A 22,113-nucleotide genomic window follows, 5' to 3' on the forward strand; every position below is an offset into this window, starting at 1 on the left:
TACCACGGGGATGGCACTGGAAAATGCCCCACGCTCACATTGGGAGCCTGCACAAGTGGCCCAACACACCACTGCCATTGTTCAGGAGTGGGTTTAAAGATAAATGGCTGCGTGTTAACCAGATTTGACATGCTGCACAAAAGCAGCCACCTTTGGTCCCATGACACAGCCAAACAGAAAAAACAACAAGCAATCCTGGCAAAGATGTTCGACGTGAATAAAAGCACGACAATTTGTCACATCAGCGGTACAAAATGGTTCAGGCTCTGGGGCTTGCCATGGGACGGCGACGGTGAGGAGTGAGGAGAGAAAGCACATCGGGGCAGCGGAGGAGTTAAAGTCGAGAGAAGGTCCAGTAGTTGCAGAGGGGAAACAAAGGGGGTATTTTCATTTTGCTCTTTCCGAAGAACAAAAATAAATAATTAAAAAGAGAACAAAAAAAAGAAAAAAGAAAAAAGAAAAAAAAAAAAAAAGAAAGCTCGTAATTAATTAAATCGAGAAGCTCAGTTATTCTGAGAGGTGATTGACATCTGACTTGCGATGTAGTAATATTTATGTCTACTTTCTATTTTGGGAAGACACGAAGCCACTTTCCCTCTGCTGCACTTCCACACCGCCACAATGGCCATGCAGGAGGCACCAGGCAACGAGCACTGCCTGCCAGGGGCTCAGCTCATGTTGTGCTCCTCGTGCCACCGGGTCTGCACGGACCCAGGAGGTGCAGCATGGGTGAACAGCGAGGTGTGGGAGCAGCACCTGATGCCCATGGGAGATGGAAAAGAAAAAGCCAAAACTTGCATTCTCTCTGATGAGGCTGAAATCCCACCCCAGCCTGACCCTGCAGCTTGCCACTAACCCCACAGGCACCAAAGCTCTGCTGGTCCCTGACCACTGTTGCTCCATCCCGCTAGGCCAGGTTTGCCCCTCCGCAGGTCCCTAAATAGTTAGATCTAATTGTACAGCCCTTACATTGAAAGAAGAACTTCCAGTGCCTCATTGCAGCGCTGCTTGCTAAGCTCCACGTTTTAAAATACCTTTCAGTCAATAATCATCATTGCTTCAGTGATTACTGCTGGCTCCTTTACACTCAGTGGCAGAAAGCTTTGGGGGGGGGGGGAGGGCTGGGGAGAAGGTTAAAAGCAATATTGCATTGTAAATCAGAGTAATCCGTTGTGTGATAAACTTGGGCTGTGAGACACATACGCTCCCACTTTCCTCAGCCAGATTCCTTGGCATCCCATTGCCACAAGAGCTCGGTGCCACACGCATCTTGCCCACCCGCAGCAGGGAGAAATGGGGAGAGGTGGGCAGTGGAGCAGCACTGAGCTCACCTCCGAAGCGGAGAGAAGAAACGCAAGTGTCAGCCGGAAGAAAAGTTCATTATTACGTGTCAGGGGGAAATTAATAGAAAGGGCTGCAACGGTTAAATTACATGGCTAACACAGTCGTTCTGCACAAGACGAGATGACTTCAATCAAAGCACATCCTGCCCAAAAGCCACCGTCACAGCAACCTGATCCCAACACCTGCATGCCCTTGCTCCAGCCACGTCACCGCGCTCCTTCTGCGTGGAGACACGGGTAATGCAGAGAGGGCTCCGCGGAGCGCGAGGACCGCCCGAGTGATGGCAACGCAGCACTGCACGCCTGGCGTCTTGCTGACTGTCAAGAAGATTTTAAATCTTTAATATCTGCTTGTTGTCAGGTTCGCCGCCAGCTCTCTCTATCTGCGTTTCTCGTTCGGAATTAGCATCACTCATTTGCAGCCTCAAAGTTTAGAGCGAGCACAGGAATACCGATAAACAAAGTTCATCGCAGGGAAGATCTCTGTATGCATAACCCAGTTAATTTCTGTACGGTTGCGGGATGGAATCTGAAAGGCGCATTTAAAGCAAGAGCTTTCACAGAACTCATCAGCACCACTGAGGCTCTTCTGGACTAATTTGAAACAAGAAATCGTTAGGATTTCTGTGCCGTATTAGCATCTCTTTTATTTCTCGCTATCCGTGCTGCGCTGTTTCAACTCACTGCCGGTTGCTGTTACTTTTTTGGATGCCTCATCGTTCCATATCCGCAGGCGGACAGGGTTACCGGGCACTCTGATCCGCATTTTTGGCCTCTCCAAAGGCTGAGAGCCAAGCATTTGTTTCCTCCAACTCCAGCTGATGCCACCACGCACGTAAGCGCATCCCTCCCCAAAGTGGGAGCTGGAGCCCCGTGCCACCCATGGCAGCGTTTGCTGTGCACGGGGGGAAAAAAAAGAAGAGATGTGTAATGCACGGATTGATTTTCAAATTACCTCAATATTTTGAAAACATTTTCACCTGCATGCTGAGAATGCTAAGAATAGGCAGGAAGGCAATTGTGCATTTGCACAGCCTCCGCTGCATTCATTTATAAATTACCTCATCACTGACTGAAATTAACACTGATTCTTACAGGCAATTTCTCAATTTCCAATGCTAATTACATTTTTTTTACTTTTAAATTCTGTACCACCTGTTTTGGGCAAGACATCTTAGGCAGCGCGACCGCATTTAATCACAATTTTAATTAACCGCCCTGTAGATGTGAAAAAGAAGCAATTATAATGTAGATGAATGATGATTTTTCTGCATTAAATTGTTTTGTTTCCCTGGTATGTTGATTGTAACACAGCACACAAATACAGTAACTGTACAATTTTTTTCTATTGTAATTTAGTAATTGTTTTTGGAAAACCAGTTTGGGAATGAGTGACTTCATCTGTTTACAAATTGATTGATACTGTTAACTCACTGATTGCTGCAGCATACATTTTGTATTGCACAGCCTAGCATAAAATATAATTAGGCGTGCACAGACTTTGCAACACCATTTTGGAATCTGAAAATCAACTGTAGATGAAGTGTGTTTTCCTTGAGCATCCGCGTATCAGCCGGGGCTGATGATACGATAATCAGCAAACAATGGGCTTTTCCCATTCCACTGCTCGGAGAAACCCTTGGATTTAATCTGATAGCCTCGTGGTGTAAGTTTCTCAGATTGCACTACACCAGGCTGGGAGCTGAGGGCTGGCAGGGCGGCCGCCTGCCCAGCTCGCTCAGATCCCTATCGGCAGGAGCACGCAAGGGGTGGGGGGGAACAATGGTGATGGGCACAGAGTAGGGCACATGCATACTAGGCACCCGCTGTCTCTGGTTGAGGGGGATAAGATCTCGCTATGTGTTAACGGCTCGGGTCTCCCAAGTTGGATCTATATATACTTCGGGGCTCTGAGACGCTGCCGGCTGGAGGGGAGGGGACAGAGTGGAGGGGAGGTGCCACCATGGGTGGGATGGGGCACAGGGAGATGGGGACAGAGCTGGCGGCCGTTCTCCCCATCGCAGTCCCCTCTGCAATCAGCACGAGTGCTCTGAAGGCTCTAGAGTTCACCAAGACAAGGGAAGTCATAGGGTCATAGAGTCATTAAGGGTGGAAAAGCCCACTAAGTTCGTCTAGTTCCATCAGCCCATGTCACGTCCCATCGCTACCACACCTGCCATGTCCCACAGCGATGGGACAGGGAGGACCCAGAGATGAAGTCTTGGGGACACCTTTGGGGTTCCTTAGTCTCATCTGCTGGCCTGCTCGCTTTATAAATAGTTGTCGAGAGGGTAGGACATAAAGTCTACTGTTTGGTAGGTGATTTCAGCAAGGATCCAGCTATCCATACATAAAAGACTCTATTATCTCACCCGCGGAAGAGATTTACATGCGTAACTCCCATTAACTCTTATGGGACTTAGGCACGTAAATCTCCCATGCATCTAGGGAAGAATAGACCACATAAGGTCTTGTGATCTATACTGCTAGTAGGTTTAAGTCCCTTTCATTTATAAAGCTATACAAAAATTAACCATTAAAGCTTCTCCGGTGCAAGCTGTCCCCTTACATATATCACCCAGCTCTGTTTGAAGTGCTCGATGTAAACGCACGCTGAGAAAAGGTACAGGGGAAAGCAAGCCCATTCATTTCAGTTAGTAAAACTGTCATAGTTGAAAGGAAGCAGACTGAGGGCAGGTAGAAAAATTGTACAGGTTTTGCCCAGCAGATTCAATTTCAGATTTAGGCTCGCGACGGCACTGTTTGGAGAAGGAATACTTTCATTTTGCTGGGCGCTCCTCCCCCCCTCCTCCTGCTCTCTCTTCCATCCCCACTCAGAGCCCTCGAGTGAAGCCCCGTGCCTTGGCCAGAACAACCCCAAATGGTTGGAGCGATACAATCTCTACACAATCAAACAGAGATGCTGCATCTACTAAGGAAAAATAAATAAATCTTTTTCTTTCATAAACTTGTTTAAGCCGAAATGTTCATTGGTAAGCCCATAAAAGTGGGAACAGCTGTGCTCCTGCTGGGATTTGATGCCTCACCACAAACCTTTCTGTAAGCACTTTGTCCCTGTGTGGAACAAAGAGGAGCATACCTGCCCCTAGCCCAGGCCGAGGGCTCTGTCTATCCCTGCACCCCGACCTGCAGCGCTCCTCCAGCCCAGGGCTCCCTCACTAACTAACCCCTGAGCAAACCTGGAGAGAGGTTACAAAGACAGTGAGGAAGGGGAAAAAACAATCAACTTCCTACAGGCAGAGCCTATGGCATCTCTGAAAGACAACAATCGGAACCTAAATATAGCTCTGTGTGCTCGAGTTTTCTCCCAATGTACCGCCGAGACACAAAGTCGTGGCCGCCCGACCAAAGCACGTTTTAATCTTAATCCCGTTTCCTGCTCCCTTCTGCCAACTTAAGCCTCCTTTCCTCCTGCCCTGTGCTCACAGGTATTTGGGGATCGCCCTTCATCCCATTGCCTCTTGCAGAGCCCATCCATCCGCGCACGGGGCCACCTTTCCCTAGGAGCTTATGGGAAAATCCACTGTTGAAATAAATAACAACTCCCAACAAATGATCAAAGAAAAAATAAATCTGTTACCCTTCTAAGACTTTTTAAAACTGAAATCCCATTTTTAAGTGGATCACGGTTAAGAGGCTACCGGCCACCTCTTTATCTGGGAGCCCCATTTTAAATGTCTGCTGCACGGATATCAGACGGACAAACGGATCTGTAGTCCTCGGGAGCGAAAGCTTTCAAAATAAAGTTTGTGTGTAGTATATGAAAACATATTGTTTGGAATTTAAGTTCTAATATCTAGGAATAAACAGAGCATTAAATCAAGCAAAACTGTGACAAGGCCAATATGCACATGGATGATGCCAGCGAGGCATCTCCAGCCCTTTGTTCACAGCTTAACAAAACTGTGCCGTCACACCACTTTAGCTCAACAGTGCCTGTCGAATGGGCATCAGCAGATCAGCCAATGCCTGTCACACACACAGCTGAAAAACTGCTTGAAAGCAAGGCTTACTTTAGCACAAGGCTGGTAGGGAAAGTGAGAGGGATTTTTAATCATCTGGTAAAGACTACACATATACGGTTAGGGGGGAAGAAATGCCGACGGCTCTCTTCCCCGGGAAAGTAGTGCAGCTTTGCTCTTTTTCACCTTTAAAGAGGGAACGGGTCTGAGCACTGCCTGCTCCTCACCGCGCTGCGGTGAGTGCTGAGTGGAATTGCTGCAGATTCTGATGGGGAAAAGGAGGGGAGGAACGATCCCGATTTGTCCAATAATCTATTAAAAATTAATTTTCGCATCATTCCACTTCCTTCTTCCCCCCCCTCTCCCTCCCCCCACCACCAATCCTGTGACAGAGGATGAACGAAACAGCATGAACGTTTGGTTTCATCCCAGCACAACTGTCTTTACAGACGTGCGTCCCTCCGGTTTAAAGCATCTGCGTTCATTATCTTTCTTTCTTCTTTTTGACCCAAACACCCCCATGGAGCACCACTGCCCCACAGGGACCTCAGCGTCCCCAGCTCCGCTCTGACCTCACACCTCTTTGTTCCCCAACACCTTGCCCCCACCGCTCCCTCATTTATATTCTCACTCCCCTCCTTCCCTCGGGACCGGGCTCTCCCTGCTGCAGAACCGTGGGGTTTGCTCTGCTTTTTGAGCGAGTTTTGAGCAGGGGTGGAGTGGAGAGGGCAACAGGGCCGGGGCTGGGGGGGGATGGCATCGGCAGCAGCACCGGGTGCCGCGCCGCTCCCCCTGCCCGCCGCTGCTGTCAGCTCGCTGCCTGCACTTTAGCTGTCTCTTTCCCAGTCCCTACCCTGTCAGTTTCTGGCCTGCCAATTTCAACTTGAAGCTTGACTGGGCTGATTTGATGCAAATACCTCCAGGGAAAACCCTGAAACTGATGAACAGTTATGTCAAGTCGATTTTGCACCATCGGGAAAAGGTAACCTCTGCGAGAAAAAAAAACAACAAGGTTAAAGAGACAAGGGCTTTTCACGTGTAATACCACTGCTGCACATCTCGTTCACTGTTTACCATCCCTCAGAAATTGTAACTGTCAGAATTAGTCCTAATTGCAGATGCGAAAGCTGCCATTATAATAAAAACAGAGGCAGTGCAGGCATTAAATGTAGCAGCCTAATTTGTGAGACTACTGAAAAGGTAGAGTAAATGAATATTTCATTACTTTAATTACCAGGGACTACTCTTTTCTTGCTGTCTTATGATAAGTGTTGCTGTAACTAGCAACAGCAAACATCCACTAAAACATAAAGTGCAATAATAGTACCGCTGTCAGGATCGCTGCTTTAAAATATGAGCGGGGGGGGCGGGGGGGTGGGGGGGAGGGGGGGGGGGGGAATATAACGTTTTATCTATTTCTTAGAGATCTGCAGGAGCAGGAGATGGAAACTCGTTTAACGTCAAAAAGATGAAAAACAAAAAAAAAAAAAAAGAGGCGAGGAAATGGGGTTTAGTGGAAGGAAATAGTGGTCCGGGGAGGGGGAGCGGGAACACCTTGGTGGGGCGGGGCGGGCAGGGGGGGGGGGAAAGCTCGGTGCTGAGCAGAGCGGAGCCGGCTTCCCTCCCTCCCCCCGCCCTTCGCACCTCGCCCCCGAGGCTCGCGGCGCGGCCCCCACCCACCCGGGGCGGCCTCACACCTCCACCCGGAGCCGCGTTGCGACGGGCGGCTCCGCGCTCCCCGCCCGACCCCACTCCTCGCTCCGCACCGCACCGCGCTGCCCCAGCGGCCCGGGGGAGGGCTCGGAGACCCTCCCCGGGCGGGGGGTGGGGGGAGACGGGGAAGGGGGGCCGTCCCTTCGGGCTCGCCCCACTGTTCCCCTCCGCGGATGTCACGTCGGGGCTGCCCGGCCGCCGCTTTGCAGCGCCGCAGCTCCAGCCGGTCCCGGGCAAATTTGTCAACAATTCGCAACCGGGATGGTAATTGCATTCCTGGAATCCGCAGCGCGAGATGTAAAGATAGGAAGCTGCCTCGACTTTCCGCTTGGAATAATCGCTTCTGCTCGCAGCGACCCGCTCCTCTCCCCTCGTCCCTCCGGACACGCTCGCTCTTCCTCCTCCCGTGCCTTACCCACAGCTGCTCCAGAAACATCGGTGGCCGCACCCCACCAGCGCCCCACTGCTGCCAAAAGGATGGGGCACGATTCCCTGCTCCCTTCTGCACCCACACCCCCGACCCAACTTTCCATCCTGGCCCGCACCGCTGCTGCCCAGGAATGGGACAAAGTTGAACTCTGTTGGCAGCCGGAGAGCGACTCGCGGGCAGAATTCGAGCAAAAGCTCTGATTTGCTGAATTCTGCTCTTTGATTTGTATTTGTGTGTTATTGCTACTGCTAAGGTTGTTGCCAACCTCAATTAGATCACAAATGAGATCAGTTTAATTCAGCTCCCAAACTGTGACCTGACCATGGTCTGAAAGTATTCAAAAACGCATTTTAAGCCTTCCTTTGATTTCAAAAGGAATACTGCATGCTTGGTCATTCATACAAATAACATAAAACGTAATTATGGGATGATTTGGCAGATGACATTCCTGCCAAACGCTGCTCCATGCCAGGCGCTGTAATGCTATGGCTGCTGTCCTGGTGGCTGAGCACAGCCCCGGTGCAGGGTGGGAGCCATCGGGTGGAGGTGCTGGAATGGCTTTGGGGAGGTACAGCACAGAGCCCCCAGCCCGAAACTGCTGCATCACTCGGGGGGAACGTGGATGCGCTGTCGGATCACCAAGAGGCTGTGACAAAGGGAGCTTGCAGCTCTACACACGGGTAACAACATAGCAAACACCTTTAATTCTGTCATGTCTCATACCCTCTGCTTTCTCACACGTTTGTGGCTGCTCTAACATTGACACCTACACTTAAAAAAAAAAAAAATCAACATAAAAACCTCAACAACAAAAATCCTTAAATGAAGTAATCTTATTCTATAGCAAAAAAATAAAAAATAATAATAAGGAAAAGAAAGAAAGAGAGAAAGAAACACCTGGAAAGTTATGCCCAGTGAAAATAACCAACTTCCAAGCTTCTTCGAGCAGCTTGGAGCAAAGCAGCCTTCCCTGGGAAGAGGACCATGCAGATAGCTGCACCTCTGCAGCCCTGATCCATTGCCAATGGGTTTGCCCTTGGGACTTCTCCTCTGCCCAGCTGCTGGAGCAGGGATCCTGCAGGGATCCTGCCTTAGCAGAGCTTCTGGGGTCTGGTGTGGATGTTACAAGTGTGAGGGCACGCAGATGTAGAGGGAGACATAGAGATACTTAGGTATACAGAGATACATAGGTATATGTAGGGTGAATGTGCACACAACTTAGAAGTGATGGAGGACGCTCTGTGACAACGTCTCACAGCTCTTCCCAACCCTTTACCTGGCCCCAGATCTCACCTACACAGAGGTGGGATGAGCTCAGCAGTGCCACCTCCTCACCCCACCTGCCCCATGCCTGCTGCACACAAAGGGTTAACAAGTGGCGGGCTCCGTGGGTAGGTTAATATCACAGCTGCCTGGTAAAGCATTACCCAGCACCTCTCTCCACAAAAGCCTGCTTTTGCAAACAGACTCCTACTTTTCCCCAAGTGTCCAAAGGTGTTTACCGAAGTAAATCTGCCTAAATCCTCCATCGCTTGGGTCATGAAGGGGGGGCAGGGGGGTGGTTAGGAGGGTGGAAGGTGTAGAGATAATCTCTTTTTGCAAATTCTGTAAGTCTTCTGGGGAAAAAGAAAAAAAAAAATCAGGAATCTGTGTCACATGCTTCTGTTCAACCGGTAACATCTCGGGGAGCGCGCTCCTTATGGGTGAGATCTGCCATGGAGCGATGGGGAAACGCGACATCCCGCCGCCCGCATTTTGCAGCCCACCCTGCCCTCCCCAAGTGCCTTTAGCACGTATCTGCTCATGGAGTTGGTGGGGGGAATCAAACCAAAACTGTGAGGGTCTTAAAAGTGGTTTCTGGAAGAAAATGACAGTTTGGTCGGCAGGAGATAGTGGAGCTGCAAAGTTGTCACTTGAGATCTCCGCGCTACCCCGGCTCTTCCAATACCAGCACTGCGTATTACTTTGTGCATGTTGCAAATAGAGGCAAACAACACAGGAAATTTTGACAGCTCTGCCTGAAAGGGCTTAAATACTTCTCAGTAAGCAGGATCCGGTTATAAATAAACCTCCTCTTGGTGAGAAAAAGTGGCTGCGACCAAAGACCTCACCATTTTTTTTTTTCAGAACTGTCTTATTAAAAAGCACATAAGAGCAAACAAACAGATAAATGTGTGTGTGTGTGGGGGGGGGGGGGGGGGGATGAGGCCGGAAAGTGCCCATGGACGTGACTGCAGAGAGCCATGAGGGAGCTGGGATGGAGAAAGTTCCACCGATCTGCCTTCCTCCTCTCCTCCTCCTCCTCCTGCGGCCGCAGAGCCGCTGCTTTTCCCCGTGGCCCGGGGACTCCGGCCCGCAGCATCCTTGTAGAGAAGGGGAAAAAAAACAACGGAGCCCAGAAAATGGGGGAAAAGGGTGATTACTCGGCGCCGAGCTGCTCGTCGGGGGTGGCCGAGATCGCCTCGCCCCCGTTCCCCAAGGTCACGGTGAGTAAACAATAATAGTAATTAAAACAAAATAATAGGCAGCAGTCAAGAGCTGAGAGTACACACACCTGACCCTAAGTATAACAGACTTCTCCGAGTAGAATTTGATCCCTCTCTGACACTTTCTACCTCAAGTGTTAGAGCGAGTGGCCATGAATAGTACAGGCATGCCATCTTGTAACACTATCTGCCTGTCAGAAGAGCCAAGGCTGGGTAGAGCAGGATCTATATAAGGCTTGTAACTAGGGGAAGCCCAACAAACAGCTACAAACACCTAAGTTATTTTACTCAGCCTCCACCCTTCTGCTTTTTCCCCCCTCTTCTCACTCTCTTTTTTTTTTCTTTTCATCTTGGCTTTCTGTTGCAGAATGCAAATGTAGCCTGCCGGCGGTGAATGGGCTGAATTGTGATTAAGAAGAAGAAGAGCTCCTTTCTTTGTTCTCCCCTCAGGGGATGTTTACTGGGAGAGACACAGCGGATCAGATATGAAAGGCATTCAGGTCAGCATTGATGTGAGCGAAAGTGAAATCATACCTAAGGCATTCAAAAGACCGCCGTGTCAGGGGTTCAGCTAACGGTGCATCTACTGTGTGTGTCTTCCCTGTTAGGCACAAAAAAAAAATAAAAAAAGGGGGGGGAAAAAAACCTTTCCACAAACAGGCATTTTTTTTTTAAATTACAACAAAAATTATAAGGAGAGGAGGAAAAATACATAAAAACTTTTCCTTCTCTGTACCTCCGGAGCAGGAGCCACTTGGTGCTCCTTCCCTGACGGAGCGGGCACGGAGCAGGTCCGCTTGCATTCATAGCAACTCTTGGGATCAGCATCGTTTTTAGGGGGGGGAAGGATCACGTCTGGAATGAGCAGTGCTGTATTTAGACGCACCTATACGTGCTCTGTGTGCGTACACACGGGCACTCTCCCCATGCACACAGAGGTGCGTACGCGTGCACGGCTCCGTCCACCAGACATGGCTCTCCACGAGCTGCAAGGCTTACTTGTGCCACACGAAACACAGCTGATCATCTCTCGCCTCCCTCCTTCCGTGGTAAAGCAGTGTGGCATATCACGGAGGCACAGCACACCTCCAAAAGTCACCTCCTATTGACTTCGGAACTCCCAGGAACACTTTGCAGACCGCTCGCAGCCCACGAGGCCGGCGGCCGCAGCGTGCGAAGTTGGTGCGCAGCTATTCGAGTTACACCGCCTCGAGGAGGACAGGCATTGTCTTTTTATTTTCATTAAACTTGCTTGATCAAGAAATAGCTGCATCTTCCTTCCTCCCCTTTTATTTATTTATTTATCTTCCTGAGCGCATCTCCTCGCAGCCTAAATACCCCCTCCATAGACTTTCCAAGTGGCTATATCTGACGCTGTTGGCATAAACAAGAGACACGTGAATATGTAGAAAGGGATCACAAATCGCAGCTAAGCATACAAAGAGTTAGGAGGCGGCTGCACTCGTGAAAATGAAAACCACTAAACATCTAAAAAAAAAAAAATCAAAGTAAAAAGACTGAAAAATTCCAGAGCGGAGAGCATCCCCTCTGCTATGGATTTGTTTACACCTCCAGAGCCTTAGTTAAAATATATGGCTTGTCTAATGCTCACATCTGCTTTAATGGTGACGTTTAATTCTGAGATATTTTCAACTAGTGTTTCTGCATCGCGGATTTCTCTCCCCCCCCCCCCTTTTTTTTTTTTCTCTCCATACTCTAAAAAGACAACTAAAGAGCAATCAAAAAGGTGTCTGACTTGGCCATTCAGACAATTGCACCCTTGTGGGAATGCTGGAATGAATGGTACAGTGGACACCCCAGCACTATTGACGTTATAAACATGTAAATGAAACACATTAGGGCAGACAATCAATTGTCTGTGAGCACTGCAAACCTGCACTCCCTTTCTGTGTGACAGGCACAAAATAGTGTCTACCTTGGGAAGCCATGGTCTTGGAGAAAAAAAGGACAAAGAGTTCTCTTTCACAGAGGAGAAAATGCACCTTAAAAGCACTGGGATAATGCAGATGCCAAAAACTGTTGTGAGGCGAAGAATTTCCTATTTCTTGGAATGAATGTGAGGCTGCTGTAAAAAGATCAACACCCTTCTTCCCACTCTAAAGAGACACACATTTTTCTTGGGGGACATTACCAGCCTGTCCTGAGAGCTCGCATCTCTGTCTCCCTTCTATTTCCCCCAGTTGGGCAGCTGGCTACGTATAGCTATCAATAATTAACTTGTAATTCTTTCCTTTTTTTTTTTATCTCTCTCTCTCCTCCCCCCCCCCCCTTTTCCCTTTTCTTAATTTTCAGACACATCTTTCCCCGGCGCTGAATGTATTTTCTCGCAGCAATCACAAATTGCCCCCAAAAGTTTCCCTGCGTAACGTGTGCCTGCTGCCCAGCAAGCACGGAACGGTCACAAATGGCTAAAAAATAAATAAAAAAAAATCAGGCACCCGTCTCCAAATTCACTGCTCTCCTCCAAATTCACCATCAAACCCAACAGCTGAGCCCTGACACCGCACGCAGCCCTGCCACGGCTCGCTCCGGCCGTGGATCCTCACAGAGGAACCCAAGCACGTACTCCTCGTGCCCCATCCACTCGCGTGGACTGCACTCATTTCTAATACCTATCTCCAGGTGCTTTTCTCGAGGTCGCACGTTTTTCTCCCACCCGAGAAGCCACTGTGGCAGCAATCTGCTCGCAACGGATTCGCTGCGCTGCAGTGGTGCCCGGGCACGGGACTGATCTCAGATGCCCACCCCAGCGTGTGCCACCTGCATGTCACCCACCACAACCCCCTGCTCGCCCCCCCCACCCCGTCGGGTGCCCCCAAACTTCCCCAGGCAGGGCTGAGCCTCGCTTCCCACCACCGCAGGCTGCTTTCTGCTCTTTTTCAAGTGGGAAGAGAAGGTTTTCCCCCTCTTTCCCAGCAGAGAGGGAGGGTGGGAGGGTGTCTTTTTTTTTTTTTTTTTGGTGAGGGCTCTGAGCGAGCGTAATCGTGTTTGGGCTGCGCTCCCCCTCGGATCAGACGCCCTGAAAGAATTGAACTTTCTCTCTTTTCTTTACAACTGGAAGCGAGATGGCAATGGAATCAAAGGGAGCTGTTTGCTGAAACTTTGGAGGAAATTAGGGACAACTTTTCCCTTTCCCCCCTCCCCCCTTTCCTCGGGATTTTTCTTTTCTTTTTTTTAGGCTGGGGGGGGTGGGGGGGGGGGAACAATGCAGCCCCGCTAAGGAGGAGGGAGCGGACCCGCTCAGCGCTCGGGGCCCGCGGACAGTGGGGGCCGCTCCGCACCGCTCCGCGCAGCCCCGCGCACCCCCACCTCTACGAGGCGCCCGTGCGTTGCAGGGCGGAAAGGGGCTCGTTGCCTTCCTCCTCCTCCTCCTCCATCTCCACCCGTGCCCCCTCCTCCTCCTCCTTCTCCTCCTCCTCCCATGCCGCTACTTCTCCCGAGTGAAAGTGCTGCGAAGTGAGTCAGGCGCCGGCAATCATCTGACCGAACTTCCCGCAGCCCCGCCGCATTCCTGGGCTCGCCGATCCGCGCACCCCCTCCCCGTTCTGGTCTCCTATCCTCCCGCAGGACCCCGCTTCCCAAGCCGGTGCCGCTCCTCCTCTTCCTCGAGCAGCTACTCCGCCGCACCGCTCCGCACCCCGTCCCCAGCCCCGCACACACACGCGCACCGGGCGCACGCCGCGCTGAGCCATTAGTTGCCTTATTCCGATGTGTCCTCCCCCCCTTCCCCCCCCCACCACACACATACACACACACATCATTTCTATGTGATTGCACTCCCACTGCTCCGGCTTCCCCGATGGCCATCTCTCTCTTTCTCTCTCTCTCTCTCTGTTTTTTTTTTTTGTGGGTTTTTAATTTGAGTTGGGTTCTGTCTCGTTTCTAAGGAATTTCGGGCTGATTTCGATAAGCATCACCGTTTGGAGCGTTATCAGCAAAGACACGAGCTCAGAAAGTGACATCTTTTCCACGAATCCGGGAAAGGAGAAAAATCCACTCAGGCCAGATAAATCCTGGGCAATTCCCCACGGGAAAGGCGCCGGGCATGTGCTTGTCGAGAAAGAGAAAATGAGGGGAACAGAAAGAAAAGAAAAATAGAGGGGGAGAGAGAAAGGACGAAAAAAAAAAGGGAAGAAACCAACCCAGCCTGACTTGCCTACCTGCTTCCCAGACCTAGGGCATTTCCCACTCAGAAACAAATGGAAGGACCGAAAGACGGAGCACAAAGAGGACAGAGGGGACAGACAAAGAGGGGAACGTTGCCCTGCCTGGGCCTGGGCCGGGCACTGCAGGAGCAGCTCAGCCCTCGTTGCGCCGGGCGCTTGGGCTGAAGTTGGTGGGAGCTTTTAGGCTTCCAAAGCGCGTGGAAAGTTTGGGCTCCCGACTTAGGAGCAGTTTGGGGAGAGAACCCTCGGACAGAGCCTCGGGTCGTGGTGCCCAGGGCCGTGTCCCCAAGAGGGGAGGGGGGGAGGGGGGACCCAGCAGGGCCGCCCGCTCCTCCGCGTCTGTTTCGCGTCTCAGCTCCCGTTGGGGAAACGGGGAAGGCACAGGAGCATCCCTCGGCGCTGAGCATGTGATGGGTTTAACACGCTAAAGTAATAATCTCGTGTTAAAAAGCGAGGAGGGGAAGGAAGCGGAATAAACCCCCCTCAAACACTCAGAATATTCTTTACTGCAAAAGAGCACTTCTGGATGCGTCGCTTGAAATCTCGCTCTCTTTTTCTCTCAGAAATGACTGTTTAACATAAGAAAAAAAGGCTACTTGACACAAAGCTTTTGTTATCCAGTTGATCAGCAACGTGCTTTAGCTACTTGTAAGGGGAAAAAAGCCCCACAACAGACATTGATTTTAGAAAATCAATAACCAACATTTAATAAAAAAGAACAGAGGAAACACAAGAGAGGAGAGGGAAACATTACGTGTAATTTTAATGTCTCCTAAATTACCCAGAGATGAGGGGAAGGGGAGGTCTCCTCTGCGAGGACCACCTTAAATAATGACAGACACGAGAGGAAAGGGTGGCGGCGGAGGGGGGGGGACTTAAAAAAAGATAACAGGGAGCGGATCCTTGGGAAGCCGCTAGGAATATATTATTTTAGTTGGCTTTTTTTTTCTTTTTTCTTTTTTTTTTTTTTTTGTAATACTAAGCCAAGCAAATAGATCAAAGACAACACAAAGGGAAAAGCCAGTGTAACACAGCGAACAGTTTCTGACTAAAATTCCTCTATCACTCCCCCATATGGCTCGACGCCTCCACCACAACAAGAAAAAGACACACACACGCACACACACTCGCAACCTCGAGAGAGGGAAGGGAAGGCAAGGCGAGGGGAGGGGGGGAAGGATCATTTGTTTCTAATCAACATTCTCTTGTCTTTGTTTTGGGGTTGTTGTTGTTGTTGCCCCCCCCCCCCCCCCCCCGCCCCCACCTCCACACTCGGGGCGAAGTCGCTGAGCTCGGAGCGAACGGGTTCAGGTTCAGCAGTGCCTCCTCGGGAGGAGGAAAGTTGGTGGGAGCGGGGACGGGGGGGAGCGGCGGGTTGGGGGCAAGGAGCCGGGGGGTACGGGCCGAGGGAGCCCCGCGGGGCCGCCAAAGCAGAGCGGGGCAGCGCGTCCCGCTGTGCCCGGCCCTGCGCGGCCGCGGAGAGAGGGCAACCCCGGGCAGTCGGGCACTCATTTCTCGGGGGCTACTCATTATTAGGGTGGAGGAAGTTTCATTTTCGAGTGTCTAACAATAATAAAAACGCAAAGAGAAAAAAAAAAGAAAGAAAGAAAAAGAAGCGGAGACGCTAACTCGGTGCCTCGGGGTTCTCACGCTGCCGCTTTTTCCCAGAGCCGGCAGCGGCCCGACCGCCCCCCACACCTCCCCCCCCCCTCCCCTCTCTCTCCCCCCGCTCCGCACCCTCCGCCGCACGGCCCCGACCGCTCCCGGCCCCGCGGGCCTCCTCCTCCTCCTCCTCCTCCTCCTCCTCCTCTTCCTCCCGGCCGCGCTCCTCCGCCGCGCTCCGCACCCGCGCAACAAAGTTTGGGGCGCGGCGACGCGGGCATCGCCGCTCCGCTCCGCGTTCCCCCCACCCCTCTTCCCGCGCTCCCCCCGCAGCCTCCGGCCCCGCAGCCCCTCCGCGGGCCGCGCAACCTCCGCGGGACGCTCCGCGCGGAGCCGGAGCCTCCGCAGAGCGCCGGGAGCCGGCCTCCCCCCACCGCCGGCCGGGGAAATAAAGAAAGAAAGTTTGCTCGTGGGGGGGGGGGGTGAGGGGGGGGAACCGCTTACCGTTTTTCCTCCGGGGGTTGGCTTGTTTTCGCCTCTTACACCTGGGGCCATCCGCCATGATCTGCTGCTTCATTGATAAGAGTGGATCAGATGGCAGTTCGCATGGACTCGACTCCCTGATTCAGCAGCACGCAGACTCTATGTAACGACCAAACACAGCAACAATGTGGGCATTGGTATATCCCATTTAAACGCAGGGCGCCAACGGGGACCCGAATTTGCACCCGAAAAAGAACCCATCCACGCACACGGCGACTCTTGCCGTGCCGGGGGAGGTGGGACACAGAGCAGAGCGCTCCCCCCCCTCGCTTCCCAGCCGGGCGGCCCCGCTCCGCGCCCGCTTTAGGGATCGCTCTGCTCGCTCCGTGCGTGTGTGTGTGTGTGTGTGTGTGTGTGTGTGTGTGCGCTGCCGGGGGGGGGGGTTGTGGGGGGGGGGTGTGCTGTGTGCGCGCGGGGTGCGTGTGTTGCACCAGCAAGGCAGATCGGAGGGAGACAAGAATTACATCTCCAGTGAGTCATAACTCATGACCGTATGAGGGAATGCACGGCTTTTACAGTAGGCTGCTTGACTCAATGCTAGGCGGACCGCTTCCTCCGAAAAGTACTTTAATGTGACATTAGAACTTGTTCGCTATCCCTCTCCCCTCCTGCCGCCGCTCCTATTATTTTTCCTCTCCAAGTGCGCTCCGGCGAAGTGATAGGAGCCAGGGAAACATGGCTCTCCCCCGTCCTTCTGGGGCAGAGCGCAGCGCAGAGCTCCCCTCCCCCTAGCAGTGTAATTATAAACCTCTGTCACCTTTTTAGTCACTTTGACAATATTCAGGGTTTCCCCTGCCCCTTGCTTAAACAAAGCTTCAGAGTGACATTTTTCTCCCCCCCCACTCCCCACCCTCAGAAAAGAAACAGAAATCAAAACCACCGCTGTCAGAGTTTTCAGCTTGTAGTGTTGTTTTCTTTCCTTTTTTTTTCTTTTTCTTTCTTTCTTTCTTTCTGCCTTTTTTTTTTGGTGTTTGTTTTTTGTGGTTTTTGTTTTCTGGGTTTTTTTTGTTTTTTGTTTTTTAACTTGTAAACTTTGGGACCCAGTGTGCGTGCAGAGAGCCCTATCTGTCACAGCGGCATTTGGTTCTGCCACCCCGCTGCCGAGGCTCGGTCCGCCCCGCAGAAGATGCTGTAGCTTTAAAGATGCTTTGACTCGAGGATTAGTTTAAACAGGGGCTATAAAAGATGTAACAGATGCAAACTGTAAAACAAGGGCAATTAACCCTTGCTCTCCTGAGCAGGATCCCCTCTCGCCTTCTCATCTATTGTCTCCTCCAGCACTGGGACTTTTACATTATTATTATGTTTTTAATAATTCCTTGACTGAAGGGTTTTTTTTTCCTTTTTCAGCCAAGTGATTCTTTATTATTAATTATTATTACTATTATTTATTTTTCTTTCCCCCACCTTGTGTCTTTTCACTTTGCTGGCGCTTCCCAGCAGGGCTGAGCGGAGCAGCCGTGCTGCTGCTGCTCCTTCCTCCTGCCTCAACTCTTCCCAACCCTCTGCCTTCCCCAAACCCACTTGTCCCGAGCAGGTAAGGGGATGGCAATCCCCACAAAGTGCCCGTGCGGAGGTCAGCGTGGCTCCTCACGCTCAGTGCTCAAGATTCCTCCTGGGCAAGGAGAAATCACTCTGTGGATGGATGGGGCTGGGGAGGAGAGTGGCTGAGAATTGTGCTCCAAACTTTAGCATTTGCTGCTAAGCCCGCTGCTGGAGGGGCGATGCTGGCATCCCCGTGCAGGGCTGCAGCAGTGCGAGGACAGGGACCGAGCGGGCTCCGAGCCTGCCTCGCCGATTGGCGTTTGCATGCAAAACGAGCAGGGCTGAATTGTTTTAAATGCATTTCACTGCCTCCCCTGCTCCTCAGCCTGCCCCTAAAAGTTGTCCACAATTTGGAACCCGCACTTCTCGACAACACTTTCCTTCCCAGAGGAATGCCTAGCATTTTATTTCTATTTTCCTTTTTTTTATTTCGCTTTTTGGTAAACGACTTTTAAGTTCCAGTCACTACTTTCACTTCTTGCTTTAGGATCCCAGAAACTAAGGTGCTACTTCACCCAGCTCCGCGAAATAAAAGAAAGAAATGAAAGCGAGCAAGCAGACAAAACACCAAACTTTCTGTTTGGGGAAACACATCCTCGCCGGGCTGGGCTGCAGCACGAACAGGTAGACGGCAACTTTGGGGTGAACCCACAAATAAAGGAGCAAAGGCTTCCCAAGGGGAGGTGGAGAAACGTAGATATTTGAATGCAGGAGGGCGATGCTCCTTCCTGGCACTCAAACTTTTAGAGCTGCGGTGCAAAAGGCACCTCCTGTACCTGGCTGACAGGTAACGGGGCGGGGGGGTGGGGGGGGGGTCAGCCCCGAACCCCGAACCCCGAAGCCGCTCATCTCTCTCCGGAGCGACACCCGAAAGCTTTCGGGTTTGGGTAGAAAAAGGGAGAATTTCGCCCCAAATAAGAACAAGCCAGAAAGAAGGCAAAAGACTGAAAAATAAATAAATAAATAAAAAACGTTATCGAAATTAAATGAGCCCGCTGGAGCGTGAGGCGGTGTGAGGGTAAAGAAAATAAAAGGAAAAAAAAAAAAAAAAAGGAGAGGAAAAAAAAATTAAAAAGGAAGGAAAATAGAATTAAATTCCGAACCTACCTGCGAAGTCTTGTTTGTAGTTTTGGCCAGAAACGGTGAGAAGAAAAAGCATGAAGAAGCCGCGAAGTGGAGGAGAAAAGGTGAAGGGAGATGCAGCTCCTGGAGAAATTGTAAAAGCCTCGCAAAGAGTTGTCGGAAGGACCGTTATTCCTGCTGGGCAGGTTAGGACTGATCTCTTTCTGCCACTCCAGGAAACACAAACCTGGGGACGGACTGACGTGTTACGCCTCTTCTAATGACATTTTTTTCTTTTTCTTTTCTGTAGGAGCGAGAGGAGAGACCCTGAAACACACGCCACCTATCTTTGTGGGGAGGGATAATTGAAGAGCACCAAACGTGAGCATCATGTGGAAACGTGATCGCCAAGTTTCTCTCTGGGAAAGGATCTGGGATAGATTATACCTTGAAGTCTCCGCGAACGCTTTAGCGGCAGAAATGCAATTCCACCTCCTCCCGCCCGCCCCCCGCCCCGCGCCCGCCCCCCGCCCCGCTCCGCTCCGCGCCGCTCCGCGGACCCCCCCCCGGCCCCGGCCCCGCAGCACTCCTTCCCCGCGGGGAGCTGCCCGGACCCCCCCCCCCCCCCCAACCCCCGCACCCCCCTCCGTCTGCAGTTTTTACCCCTTCCGTGCATCTTTACCCCCCCGCACACCCTCTGCCCCTCAAGAGCTGTCTCCCCGCAGCCCCCCCCATTGCATCCCCCCACCCCATTGCCTCTTTTCCCCTCTCTCTCTCCCAACCCCCCCACTCCCGGGTTCAGCCCTCACCCGCCCTCTGCCCCTTCTTCCCCCCCCGCTCCCCCCCCCTCGCAGACGGGATCCCCCGCCCCCAGGCGTGCTGCTGCCTGCCGGCTCCCCCGCCCCCCCGGCAGGATCCCGCCGGATCCCGCCCCCCCCCCGTAGCGGGATCCCCGCCGGATCCCGGTCCCCCCTCCCATCCCCCCACCCCCCCATAGCGGGATTCCCGGCGCGGGGCCGCATCCTGAAGCCGTCCCCACCGGAGCTGGGGCTGTTTGCGGAGGGCAAAACTTACCCTAACATAACGCCTAGAAACTAAACTCTGTGCGGGCACTGCGAACAAGCTCCGAGCTGACTCCTGCTCGTTCGGGTGCCGTTTTATTTTTATCCTCACGCGTTTCTTTTGGGGCATTTTTTTTTTCCTCTTTCATTTCAGCACTCATCCAGGTTATTTGAACAGTCAGCTAAATCTGATGGAAATAAAATAATAATAATAATAATAAAAAAAGATAAATAAATAAATAAATAAAGAAGAGCCAAAACACACCCGGAACGTGCTGAGATCTTACAGTGTCTCTGTGTTGTTCACAGATAGGGATCGGGGTGAGGTGGGCTCTTCCTGCCCCCCCCCCAAACCCTCACCCCCAATAACCCGGCCCGCAGCGAGCGGAGCCGAACTTCCCGGGGGTTACAACTTTGTCACCTTTGTGAAAGTATGAAAATTAAAATAAAATCGCATCTAGGAGAGGAGGGGAAAAAAAAAAAAAAAAAAGGAAAAAAAAAAAGAAAAAAAAGAAAAAGCCCAGACTCCACCTTTGCACTGAAGGGATTGGTTATGCAAATATGGAAGGGGTTTCCTGGCAAATACAGCTTTCTACTGTATGGTTAATTAAATCATCACTCAAAAGCCTTCCAATGTGACGCTTCTGTCGTAATCCAATCAGGTTACGTAGGTCCTAAACAAGAAAGATATTTTCCACATCTGGAAGTCAGCAATTTAGCAAGTACTGCACATTATTAACCAATTCAGAGCCCACTTCCCAGGGGGATTTTTTTTTTATTTTTTACTTTTTTTTTTCCTTGAAGTTTAAGTGATCTTAACCAATGCTCTGCTGTTTTGTTAATCAAAAAGCTGGTTTACGCTGCACGTAATTGAGAACTAATACAGAAGTAAGTCAAGGCAGCCGAGCTGGGGATGCTGAGCGCTTATCTGCATTGGGGCTGATACGGCACAGCTCGATCCGCGCTGCCCGGCTCCCAGCGCAACCCACGGCCCTTTCTGCCTCGAAAAGAGCTCGAAACCATCTCGGTGCGAAGATAAACTTCGCATCTCGCGCGCTCGTGCGATCCTTTCTGAAGGTAACCGTGCAGCTGCCCAAAGGGCTGCATTAGGGAGCTGCGGAACAATTCCCTGCTGTGACAGAGTTAAATCTACTACAGCACTTCTTCTTTTTTCATTCCCCTCCTCGAGAAAACTGAAACAAATGCTACACTGATCCGACACTATTCTTTTACTTACATTAGGCTAAGATAAACTGCTCCTGAACTGTGCATTGAATGTGTGCCTACAGCAAGAGCTGGAACGCGAGCGATAGTCACTAGCAATTGCACTCAAAAATGGTCCTGTACAGAGTACACCTTTCTGATGGTTAAATACTGCGAGGGAAGGAAGGGACCCCCCCCTCCCCTTAGCCCCCCGAAGTGTTCTCGCAGCTCATCGCTCCCACAAAAATGTGAGCGCTGTTTTTCATCTGTTAATAAAACCTGCGAGATGCAGGCAGGAGCCGGTGCCCCCGCGTGCTTCAGATCTGGGGGAAAAGGGAGAGGATTTGGGGGAAAGGAGAGAGGCAGCGCAACCTGGAGGGGCTGGAGGGTACCCCGCAGGCACAGGGACCCCGCAGCCGAAGGGGGTTTGTAGGGAAACAGACATCAAATCCCCCTCTGCGCGTCCCCTCGGGCTCAGGTTCGTGCGCGGCAGGCGAGGGAGGGGTGGGGGGCTGGGGAGGGGGGTCACGCAGTTTGCTCTTTGCCTGCGCCCGATTTGCGCCCTATTTGCGCGGGCAGCCCCCGGCCCCCGCCGGCCCCGCACTGTGGGGTGAGGGTGCGGGAAGAAGCGGCTCGGAGCCAGCCCGGCTCCTGCCACCGAGCCCCGCAGCCGTGCAGAGGTGGGAAAAGGGTTTTTAGTTTATTGTTATCGTGATCAACATTATTCACCACCCCCCACCCTCTTTGGTCTGAGTTATTTTAGCTTTGTTAAAAGTTTTGTTGCCGTATTCAGTAAATGGCACCGTCGTTTTCTTGCAGGTTTCCTCACTTGTCCTCGCCCAAATGTACCTGTAGATACAGTCACACACACACACACACACACACACACACACACACACACACTGCTATCTTAATGAAATATATAGCACAGTGCAAATATCCTGAAATCAGATTC

At 51.5% G+C, this 22,113-nt stretch overlaps 1 protein-coding gene and 2 long non-coding RNA genes across 3 annotated transcripts in view; 2 read left to right on the plus strand and 1 right to left on the minus strand.

Moving 5' to 3' along the window:
• The window catches only part of ZEB2 (zinc finger E-box binding homeobox 2), a 105,595-nt gene extending 89,263 nt beyond the window's left edge, over window positions 1-16,332 (minus strand). Inside the window, exon 1 of the mRNA XM_065751002.1 lies at window positions 16,249-16,332. Within this exon, the coding sequence (XP_065607074.1) occupies window positions 16,249-16,321 (73 nt within the window). The 5' untranslated portion in view covers window positions 16,322-16,332. The remainder of the gene's footprint in view (window positions 1-16,248) is intronic.
• LOC136057932 (uncharacterized) lies at window positions 9,684-10,448 on the plus strand. Its single transcript, XR_010623087.1, has 2 exons — window positions 9,684-9,955; window positions 10,323-10,448. It is a non-coding gene; the product is annotated as an uncharacterized LOC136057932 (long non-coding RNA).
• A 52-nt stretch (window positions 16,333-16,384) lies between the features above and the next one.
• Window positions 16,385-19,324, plus strand: LOC136057931 (uncharacterized). The gene is made up of 3 exons (XR_010623086.1): window positions 16,385-16,523; window positions 18,320-18,456; window positions 18,960-19,324. It is a non-coding gene; the product is annotated as an uncharacterized LOC136057931 (long non-coding RNA).
• Window positions 19,325-22,113: the final 2,789 nt, after the last annotated feature.

Source organism: Cyrtonyx montezumae, unplaced genomic scaffold (assembly GCF_038088225.1).
Source record: "Cyrtonyx montezumae isolate F1298 unplaced genomic scaffold, pur_monq_1.0 scaffold_7, whole genome shotgun sequence".
Lineage (NCBI taxonomy): Eukaryota > Metazoa > Chordata > Aves > Galliformes > Odontophoridae > Cyrtonyx > Cyrtonyx montezumae.